The 11,734-nt window shown below is 40.5% G+C and overlaps 1 protein-coding gene across 1 annotated transcript in view; it reads right to left on the bottom strand.

Moving 5' to 3' along the window:
* Window positions 1–11,263, bottom strand: part of TNKS2 (tankyrase 2) — a 32,763-nt gene extending 21,500 nt beyond the window's left edge. The window contains exons 1-7 of the mRNA XM_056351364.1: window positions 10,914–11,263; window positions 5,142–5,366; window positions 4,091–4,186; window positions 3,756–3,792; window positions 3,359–3,434; window positions 1,928–2,022; window positions 707–773 (exon numbers count right to left, since the gene is read on the bottom strand). Of these exons, the coding sequence (XP_056207339.1) occupies window positions 707–773; window positions 1,928–2,022; window positions 3,359–3,434; window positions 3,756–3,792; window positions 4,091–4,186; window positions 5,142–5,366; window positions 10,914–11,115 (798 nt within the window). The 5' untranslated portion in view covers window positions 11,116–11,263. The remainder of the gene's footprint in view (window positions 1–706; window positions 774–1,927; window positions 2,023–3,358; window positions 3,435–3,755; window positions 3,793–4,090; window positions 4,187–5,141; window positions 5,367–10,913) is intronic.
* Window positions 11,264–11,734: the final 471 nt, after the last annotated feature.

Here is an 11,734-nt window from a genome sequence, read left to right on the forward strand (position 1 = left end):
CTGTTATAATGACCATGTTCTGCTGTAACAGCGGAGAATAGGCATAGTTCAAAAGTCCCCTGCTGCACAACACTCACAGATATATGCAGGCTACACCTTTGAGCCACTACCGTAATATGCATCATATTCTATCTTAAAGATTAACATAACCCAGGTAAGCCACTTCAGTTCTGTGAGTTCGCTTATGTTAGAAAAACTGACACATTTTTCTTTCTTTGGAGTTAAGGCTACAATTCAGGGCCAGAATTGATGTTGTAAAGTTCACTCCCTCAAAAGACTGATTACTCTTTCATTTTATAACATTTACAATCTTTACCAGCATTCTTTTCAAAAACCTTTTAATACGCTGTCTTCTGAAATGCTTTTCTATTGTCAAACTCACAATATTGCTGGTTTTGGTGGATTTTGGGTGAGGGGGGAAGGCTGAGATAAGAAGTACTTACTTGGCAATATAAAAACATTCAACTTTGGAGCAGAAAGAGTTAAAACCAGAAAGCACATTTATAAAGAAAAAGCTTCCTTGCAAGCAGAAGATTCTGTAGCTCCATCTTAATAATCATTAACCAAGATGTACAGCAAAAGCAATCTATCATTCTTTTAAGTTTTGTAATTTCAGTACAATATAAAAAAAATATGCCACTTGCATTACTCTATTATAAACTGTTCTTATTTAGTAATATGCAATTTAATCTCTTCAAAGACCAACCTTTACTAGAAGCTCTGTTACTTCATAATGACCATAGGAACAGGCATTGTGAAGTGGCACCAAATCTCTACATAGGAGAGAAAGGGGAAGAATGATTGTCTTAGTATGTGTATTTCAGTTCCAAATGCTTCTGCAACATTGCAAATGGTACTGTGCTGCACCTTGAACATTTTACACAAATAGTGTCAGAGATGTTCAAATTAAGTTGAGGGGAAACACTAAGCTGGAGAAGAACCCAGAAAATCCTGTCATCATTTTTCAGAACAGTGAATGTTTAAAATAATCGGAAGATGAGAAATTAACTGCACTTACTGCAACAAAATGGTTCCGCTCAGACTTGAAACCCTAAGCAGGAAGAACTATCTGCAGGGGATTTTCAGGACTGACAGTAATTATTTCCTTTTTCACAAGAACACTGCCATAAGATTATCTCCTCCCTTGGAAACTAAACAAGTCTTACTGGCTAATGGTTAAGTAACTGTAAGATATTCTACAGTAACAGCAGAGCTGCAGAGGTTTTAAAGCCAGCTTCATACTCTCTCAAACTTGGAACTTGGGAGCAAGCGAGAAATTGCCCCAAGTGAATTCTTTCACTGGGCTAGTAAGGGAGAAAAGACAAAAGTGAATTCCAACCCCAAGGGGACAATTAAAACTGTCTGATCAGGCAGCTATTTATGTAGCTGTGAAGTGATCCTAGGAAAAAGGAGGAGTAAGATTTTGCTTTCCATAATCTTTCATGTGCCTAAATACATATTTTAAAAATAGGGTTTTCATTATATTTTATGTAACTAAACAAACTTAGTGCATCTGTATTTCACTACACTTCCTGACATAATAACCAAATAAAACCTCTGGGAAACAGATCTTCATTTTTTATCACATTCTTTGCAACAGAAACTTAAAAGTAGAAAGAAAATTAAGACTGCTTCAATCATCAAAATAATGCTGACTTCACAGTGGTGTATGAACATACCTTATTAAACAAGAGATAATAATTTGGCTAGTGATACCTAAAAGGCACATGTTCTATGTTCAGCTCAATTTGGACTCACAAGTCTTAAGCCTTTACACTTTACATTTTTGTCCCAACGGAAAGGTTAAAGATGACGTAATTGTCTCAGGTTAGAAATTCTTCAGCATTAAAATAGTATTACTATCCTTTACTTCATCTCAATTTTAAACAAATTATGTTTATTCCAAACAAAGGAAAAATGAACCTACCCTTTATCCTTTGCATGTACATCAGCCCCATGTTGCAGCAAGAGCTGTACTATTTTTACACGGTTATACCCAGCTGCTAAATGTAAAGGAGTAGACTGAAATGACAGAATGTAGAAGTAATCAGTAACACAAAATCAAGGGTTGATTTTATTTTTTTTTTCAAAACTTGTTAATGGTACTAATTACTGAAATCCTTAAAACACTTGCAACATTAAAAGAGAGTGCTTGAACCAAACATTTGATAACTATGTTCATTGTTTACTGACTACTCTCACAATCATCATAAACACAAATCCTGAATTTACACCATCACCAATACATTCTGGCAACAAAGACCCTCTTAAAGGATTTTTGATGCCTGCAGTCCATTTTTGTCTTTTAGCTTACCATACCTATACTAGCATACTAGCATATTTTGCTAGGACAAACTATGTCCTTCGTGAAAGGGGAAATAAGATGGCTATTAGAAACAATGACTGCTAAATTATAAAGAGGTCTCCCTACCAATAAGTTAGGAAATTATCAAGAGAGATTGTTACGCACATCTGTGAGTGTAGTAAGTTAGTGGGGCATGGGGGAAACAATCTTCTAAATTCTCACACTCTACAGAGCAGTCAGATAATTGCTTTATGATCTTTTCTAGAAAACCCACTCCAGCATTCCCATCAGCAGCATCAAGAGCAGAGCTACAAATTAGTGAAGAGAAATCTTATCCTCTTCATTTAAAAACCCGTCAACTGAACCGGGTCTGTACAGTTCCTAGAGGATGAGTCTCAGAGCTAGAAGATAAGAAAACAGAAATGCATAGGTGTTTTGGAGATCCCAATATCTTACCACAAAATCCTGGACAGGGAAAGTAATTTGAAAAAGAAACTTAAGTGACTGAGTAAATATACTTAATGAGAACAACAAGGACACCACAAACTGATATTCAGTAATATGAACCTTTGGTAGGCTAGGGGCTGAACCCAGGAGACAATCATGATTTTTTAGAATAGAGATTTTGAATATTTTTCACATAGTTTTTTACCAATACTTATAGGAATGAATAGCTCATTCTTGAAACAGCTACGATAACTTGCCTAAGGTATATGGCAAATAAGGGGCCTGTGTGCACCTCTTTGCATTTGCAACAATAATCTATGAAAAGGCCTCCTTCTTCATCACTGCAGATATGAAGGTCAAGCATTAGATCCAACTGAAAAGGTGTCTGTTTATTGCTCCTAGATGGAAATACCTAATTAGTCCTTTTATGATTAAAAACAAACAAAAACCATCAGCCAGCTGCTAGAAAGCTACAATCTTATTTTCTCACATATATTAAAGAAAATAGATAGATTCTATGTTTAACATTCTTAAAAACTGGTCAAACAGTGACGGTAAAACATGTAAGAATGAACTCATTTTAAATGAGGTTTCAAACAAAAATACCTTTCTGCCATCACTTGCATGACAGTTAACATTTAATGGTGTAAGAAGAGACATCATCTTTTCTTCATTTCCACTCCTGAAAAACAAGATATGAAATAAGCAGAAATATTTTTATTCCAGTTTTTAGTAGCTTGTTATGTTTTTATATTTTTCCTTGCTATAATGTTCAGCAGATCTGAAGTAACACATTCACTTCCGTATTGCCAGCATTAAAGGGAAAGCAAAAATGCATTTATGTAACTGGTTTTGTAACTTTATTCACAGATAACAGCCAAAGCTTAGCATCTAGATGGAATGCCAGCTCAGAAGCCTATATATATATACACACACATATACACACATTACATACCATTCTGAAAATATAACTAAATTCCAGATATTTTCCAAACATGCATACCTGGCACTTTCTAAGAGTTCATCTTTCTTGTATTCACCTGGAAGACAAAAGGGAGTTGTTAAATGAGTACCTACATATGTAGTCTGCTACTTATGCTCCTCTTCTAAAATTTTAGAGAACATAAGTGTTAAAAATCTCACAGTCCATTACTGAACTAGCACAATAAACTATTTAATCAGAACACATCCCACAGCTGAGATGATGAAGGCCATATGGGAATTTCTATTTAGAATTACAAAAGACAGAAGCAATATCAGAAAGACAAAAACTAAAATAAAGTGTTACATTAATTTGACTGTTATTAGTCATAATGTAATCTAAAGATTATCGCTTACCAGTCAGCACTGCTTTTGCAGACGGGTCTGCTAAATCCAAAGCTGTTCTTCCATCTGTGTTCCGGATGGTTGGTTCAGCACCATGCTGCAGCAGTACTATAAAATGCCAAAGTTTTCCATGAGACAACAATTCTACAAGACAAGGCTTATGAAATGTATCATTACTGTAAATTGCAAGCAACAAAAGAAACATCCAGTTACTGATCCTAACTTCCCCTCTCAAATTTTTACTGTCAGAATTCCTTAATGTCACCTGCAAACAGTTTAACTAGTGAAACATGCCCAGACACATTTTACAAGAAAAAAGCAGAGCAGAAATCACAGACTGGCAGGAGGCAATCTCAATATCAGTTGAAAGACTGACAGACACTACAAAAACCAGTAGCTACTTCACATCAGCTTCAGAGCATGCTGCCTCAAACCCACGAGTGACTAAGCCCTGAACTGCACACAGCAGTAACAGGCCCTGCATTTTGCACTCATTTTGGGGCCAATCAGACAGTGCTACATATACAACTTTCCAGATCTGCTCCTTAAGAAAGGAGAGCAAACCACACAATCAAAAAATTATTCTTGACATATCTAACTTTCTGCCTTTTCCTAACTCTTAAGAAGTGTGTAGACAAAACAGGTGGTCAATATAATTAAGTTTAGCTCCTATCCTTAACTAATTTAACATGGCTCCTACACATAAAGACAGAATGAATCCATTACTGAAACCAGTTTTGTTCTTTCCACTACACTGTGAGTAGCGGCAGAAGGCAGCAGAAGAATCTAGGCTGAAGTAGAAGAGCATCTAGTTCCATCACATCACTCTAAAGCTCCTTCCTCATTATGTCAATATGAATCTTTATACTTGGGCAATTATCAAAACCAGATCTAAAACCTTGTTTCTTCTAAATCTGGCATATGAATTCAAGTTTATGAAAGATGTGTACATTTAATCCTTATACCAGCCATAGCTTCATAGAGTATAAATGGTCTTTAAAAAGTTTTTGATTTTTCACAGTGAGAAGAGATGTTGGTCACAGGATGAGTGGTAGAAAATTACCAATGCAGACATCTGTCTTGCCCTTAATGGCAGCTTCATGAAGGGGAGTGTAATTCCAGTTATCCCGAGCATTAGGATCTGCACCGTGCCGCAAGAGAAGATTGACAACTTCAGCATGACCAAAAGAGCAAGCATTGTGAAGGGGAATAAGGCCTCCATCATCTCGTGCGTGGACATTGGCACCACTTTGAAGTAAATATTCAACTACATCTTTCCGACCAAAACCTGGAAGAGATAAAGGAAGGAAAGGTGTCAGAGTGGGGTAAGAGAATTCCCTGTCCCACATACAGAGATTAAAACAACAAACTTCTCTTTTTTAGTAATTTTATATGGCTATTAGTCTGAACAATATTTTGTATGATACTCTGCCAACTCACAGCCAGTTTGTGGATGGACCAATAGATGATCCCTGGGAGGAGTAAGGATGAGACTGGCTACAAACCAATGCATATGCAATTTATGTCCTAAGCTTTTTAAAAAAGATTCACGGAACACAAATTGCCTTTTACAGAAACAAGTTGCTTGTTTTTTTACAAAAAAATCAAGTAAGCAGCACTGCTCTCAAGTTAAAACTAGAAGCATGGCTATTTGTTTTCTAAGGAATAATTAATGTAATACGCACACAGTTTCCACCTTTGAAATGTTCACTTAAGAAAACACTTAGGGACATAAGAAGTTTATCTGAAACCATTCTCTACTAAAGAAATTTATTATATGAGTATGCACAACCATAACGTAAAAGATATTCATAAAGCCTATTTTCAGTGATGCCTAAAATGATTATAAATATTTGATCACAACTGAAGCACAAAAATGCTCTTACATATTCTGTGGCACTTTTTTTAACAAACCTATCATTCAAGTTAGCAGACAGTTAAAAAATATGCCCACTTGTACATCTGGGGCTAGACATACCGTTAATAAGGCAACTGCTCTTATAAAACAATTATATAGCTACTATTATTTAATTTCAGCTGTATCTTGCACATTTTTACAACAGCAAATGAACCAGGACAACAAACTGTATCTGTGTTTTCTCCAATACCTTCACAAGGCCAGAATGACTTCAGACTTCTGCTTGTAGCCATGACGCCCTTATGTTCCAAAGGCCACTGCCCACGGAAATCCCTCAAGGGTTTCACGTAGGTCTCTTTGGGTCTCAGGGATTAGTAGGGCAGGTAAGACCCATGTGTTGGTATTTATCAGACTTGGGCCAAGTACCTTCTGGGAAATAACATGTGTGTGCAGGACTTGGCCTTCCTGGCTTGAAACATCTGAGTTGCAAACCACTTTGCTGAAGAGATCAAGAACTGGGCGGGGATGAAGTCTTGAACTTTTCCCTCAGACTGAATCATCCCACAGTAGTCAGCATCAGCCATACTCAGATGGTAGGAAATTTAAACTTAGTTACAAATCATCCATGGAACACCCCCAGGTAGGTATAAGTCCCTGCAACTGTAACCTAGAAATTATGTTTATTCCTGATAACTACCCAGCATCTGAGTGACCACAGCAGAAGTGTCAGCATTTTAGTTACAACTTTGTAGTTTTAGCTTAGTTGCAACTGAACTTTTTCACAGCATGTTCTGCACTAAACCCGACTGTTCAGTAAATCCCCCCAGCCTGACACCAACCGAAATCCTGAAGCAAACACTTTCACCTTCGCTATTTTTCAAAATTCAAAATTGAAAACTGCCATTATTAAGTAATTTCTGGATGCTACTTGCTGAGAAATCTCATATACAAGCTGTACATGCCAAAGATGAAGAGGCCAGGAAACTTACTCAGAAAAGCCTTTTTTCAAATTCTATCTTCCCTCAGAAGTCTGGTAAGGAACCACATTCCCCACAGATTTCTGATTATTATAAAAATAATTTTCTGTGAAACTTTTTAGTCCCAGAATGAACTTCAAGGTATTTGCAAGTAACAGCCACAAGACTATACTGGTGATGTATTTCAATTCTTCAAAATACATTACTAATAACAAATCTTGCTCGCTAGCACCTTGACTATGATAGAACCACATGCTGTACAGCAAATTCACTTTTGAGTCTCAGCATTAGTTACCCACCTTACAACTAAATAGAAGGCACTTTGCCTATCCTGACAGAGAACACGAACATCTCACACTTGAGATGAGAACTGGATCATATGTATTTATGTGTACAGACACAGTAAGCCATATTCACTGTGCATGCATATTTCTGCTGCCAAAAAAAAAAAACAAAACAGTACCCACCTACACAACATATACCCATGCAGCCATATTGTCTATATAGTAAATTACATGCAGCATATTTCTCATTCTTAAATAAATTTAGCTTTCATAACTATATATTATTAATAGTTATTTTTCTTCAATGTGGCCTCCTGATTTTTTCTTTCTTCTTCAAACTTTCAAAAATTTCTGCTTCTAGTTTGAATGTATACTCAAAATTTGCTAAATTCTTTGAGGATCTACTCAGATGACTCTTTTCACAAGTGCCACAGTCCTGCAAATGCATCAACAAAGCTGTTACTTGATGACAGGCTGTTTGGTATCTTCCAGTACCAAAAAATGTTTTCAAGAACTACATTAGTTATGTTAGAAAGCCTCTGACCAAATTCTCTGTCCAGAGGTTACAGGTCTGGTAGGTAAACCACTCATTCTTGTACATAATGCATTCCTGTCCCGCAAAGCTTTGATGTACAGCCCTGATTTTGAACGTAAACCACCAGCCTTAGCAGGAATCAATAGTGTAATTGGAAATCAGCTGTAGTAAACCTCATTATAGGTGTTAGAGGGCATCCAGGTGAATTCTGTTTATTACATAGGTTCAATCAGATAAAGTTCATGAACAACCCGTAGCTTCTCTCTGTGCAAAGCCTGCATCTGTTTGGAAAAGACCCTAAGTACAGCAACACCACTAAACTGTCTGTACTTATTTTAATGTTGAGCTCATTTGCATCACACCAGTTTTTGTAATTTCTCTTCACGCTGACTGCACAGCGGGGATTCCTTACTTCCTTGTGGAACCATGTGTAAAAGAGGGCACCATATATGAAAAGAAGTATTGTCTCATCATTTTTTTAAGGATGTATGTGTACCTAGAGTAACAGTTCCTCTTTGCTGTCAGTTCACTGCTGCAAAAACTATTCCAGCACCTTTAAAAAAACCACACATACCTGTCATTTTTAAGGGGTGGTGGGTTATTCTGGCTCTTGAGTTTCCACCAAAAGACCAACTAACTGGTATCACAGCTTGCAACTGTGCAAGGTAAAATGTCTCAACATCGTGAACATTTACTTCTTACAGCAAAGTAGAAGGGCTACTCGTGGCCTCCAGACTCTTCTATCATCTATGACAGATGAGCAGCTCACTATACTTGTTCCCCAAAAAGTCACAATCTTTCAGCTGACAAATCTTGAATATTAATCATAATAGAAACTTGTAACTGTGTATCTTTATTAAAAATATTTATTTCTTTACAGTCACTGTTGTATCATCATTGACCTTAACCTAATTTTGATGGGATAAAAAGCTAACAGAAACAACTGAGCTCCAATTCTTCCCCCCTACTCCGGGTGTTTGTATTTTCAAACAATTTTAGTTTGCAGGAAGGGCATTTTGGTTCCTGCCAAGTCCCTAAACCTTTGTGATATTTTCAAGTTTGACATACACTGTGATGAAAGGGATTGACTTGAGGAAGTATATGCAGCTTATGGTGAGAGAGGACTTAAGCTTCAGAACAACTTATACACACAAACATAACTGTGTACTACAAAATCCAAAGAACAACCTTTACCAAGATCCCAATATGTACTACTTCTGATAATAACACATGCCCAAGGAGAACATTCAGATCTTTGGGTTTTTTTTTTTAATATATTTAAATATATTTTAAAATCCACCTTTACAAAATGACACATGGAAAGACGGGAATTTTTTTATTTCTTTAAATTGCTAGGTAAGATCTGGGAAAAGACTTAAAAAATAGAACCCAAGTTCAGAACCCAGAATGCCACTAGAAAAAGAAGGGCAATATGAAACCTATCTTCATGTTTCGGCTCCACCTCTTCCATAAACAAGTCTTAAAACTGAATGAAACTAGTCAGAGAAGTTTTGTAATGTAATTTTCGAAGAGCACCTAGCCACCTAGGCTAAACAAAGCAAGAATACAACAGACTTTTGCTTTTACTTCCTGGAATGTAATACCTTTAGAGACAGAAGACAAAAGATGTTAGTATTACTCCAGTTGTGAATAATGGGGAAAAAGCAAAGCAAAACAAAACAAAAACCCCCAAATCCAGGAGTTAACTTATGTCCATCTTTCACACCACACCTATTGCAGGTAGGCTGACAGCAGCAGTTCTACCTGGAGCAGTGGAAGAATGTTAAATCAAGAAATTACACAAGTATTTTATGTCACATGTTAACCAGAAACTTGTGGCATCTCCTACAGTCTTGTGACAGGAACAATTAATTTCTCTGTATCAAGCCTGAATTAGATGTAAGCATGGCAATGGCCTCTCCCATTTACACACCAACCTGTTTAACATTAAAAGTCTAACAACTACATGAAGTTATTACTATGCATTTTTTTAAGAATAAGCTTTCTACAGATCAGGAGTCCTTTAAAGTCAAGATGGATCACTCCTGTCCACAGAGATAAACTAGATCACTACATCACACAAGGAGCTCAAGCACACACACAAAAAAACTAAAAAAAAAAAAAAAAAAAAAAAAAAGGAAAAAGAAGAAACCCCCTCACTCCTCCAACATGCTGTAAAATGTACTCATTTATTTAGAAGTTCAGAGTTTATTAGTGAACAGGCAGGACTGCTGCATGTAAAAAGACAGCTGCTATACTGTATTCCTCTGACAGGGTATTTTAAGTTGTCTCCAGGGCTCTCTTGTTAATGAAGTTTCTTAAATCTGTGAAATGCATCTGTCCTGAAGAGGCTTTCAAAAACTCAGACCTGTTAAGTCTACCGAATGCAAGGAAAGGACACCTTAAGTAGAAACCTCTTCCAAAACAAGTGAAGAAACAAAACATCTTTACTGATATCCATATTGTTTATCTGAAAAGAGGCTGCTGTCTTTTGCAGCTTGCCAGCCTTGGGGTCCTACATCTAACGTGGTAATGAAATCAAAACAACTGCCACAGTCAGGTCTTTGTCTGAAAAGGTGGGATACAATCCTCTGGCCTGCTGCCAGTGAGAGCAGTTGTTCTGCGATGTCAGTTGTTTGCGTATCTCAGTCCCGAATTAACAAAGTCTATTTGTCAAGTAAGGCAAAGAGCTTTGAGACGGTGTTATCTGACAGGCACCCTTCACGGGTGAAATTCTAAAAACAAGCAGGCCTGCCGACATCAACGGCAGCAAAACCTGGGCCCTCTGTCACCTGCCAGAGCTCACAGGCCACAACAGGGACAGCCCAAACCCCAGTCCCGAATGTCCTCCACACCAGCTGAGGTTTACTGAAACAAAACCCACAGCAACAAGACACCACCTGCACCGCTCGGCAGCAGCCACCGCCGCGTGGGTGACACCCACGCAGCCACGCCAGAGCGGGCGTCGCGCCCACAGGCGGCCCCAGCCGCGGGACGGGCGGCGGCGAAGCGCCCCGGGCCCCCCGCTGCGGCGGCCGCACACCCGGTGCTGCTCCGCGGCCCGGCCCTGCCCGCGCCCCGCGGGAGGCGGACGTACGCGGCCCGGCAGCGGGCGCGGCGCGGCTGCCCCCCGGCCTCCCCCTTCCCCACGGGCGCGGTAATGGCGGCCTCAGGCCCGTACCTGCGGCGAAGTGCAGCGGGCTGGACTTCCTGCCCGCCGTGTCCCGGCTGTTCACGTTCTCGGGCCGCACCAGCCGCTTGACCCGCTCCACGTCCCCGTTCCTGCAGGCCTCGAAGAGCTCCCGAGCCGGCTCCGCCGCCCCGCCGCAGCCCGGCGCCTCGGCCAAGGCGGCCGCCCCACCGGCACACCGCCGCCCCGCCATGCCGGCCGAGCAGCCCCCGCCGCCCCGCTCACAGGCCGCGGCCCGGCGCGGCGGCAGCCCTCACCACGCTCCGCTGGGCGGAGCGCTGGGCCCGGCGCATCGCGGCGGAGGGATCCGGGCGGAGCGCCCGCGGCGGCACCGCTGCCGGACTCGCTGCGCAGGCGCCCCCTCACAGGCTGGGCAGGCGCGGCGCGCGCAGGCGCGGCGGGCGCTCCCGGGCTGGTGGCGGCGGCGTGGCGCGGCCTCCGCCGCGGGCTGAGTGCGGGGGCCGAGGGGGCGGCGGGCCGTACGGCACTACCCGGCCGGCGCTGCTGGGCCCCGGGGCCCTTGAACCCAGGGAGCTCCCGCTCTGGCGGCCATTTCCAGTGCACGAAACTTGTCTCGCAGTGCTGCCTTTCTTCTCCGCCCCCAAGGCGCTTGCTACTGAGGAAACGGCCTGAAACTGGATTTTTCTTAAAGCGAAACAGTTTCTCAGTACACTTTTCAGTGTGCTTGTTTCAAAGCTGGGGAGGAAGGACGACGAGATACTACATTGTAACCTGCAGCCAACTTATTTTTAAGGGAAGATGTGTAACACAAAAACTCAAATGCAGTGATAGTGATTTGTCCCGGAAGAATA

The sequence above is a fragment of the Falco biarmicus genome, chromosome 9 (assembly GCF_023638135.1).
Source record: "Falco biarmicus isolate bFalBia1 chromosome 9, bFalBia1.pri, whole genome shotgun sequence".
NCBI classification, from domain to species: Eukaryota; Metazoa; Chordata; class Aves; order Falconiformes; family Falconidae; genus Falco; species Falco biarmicus.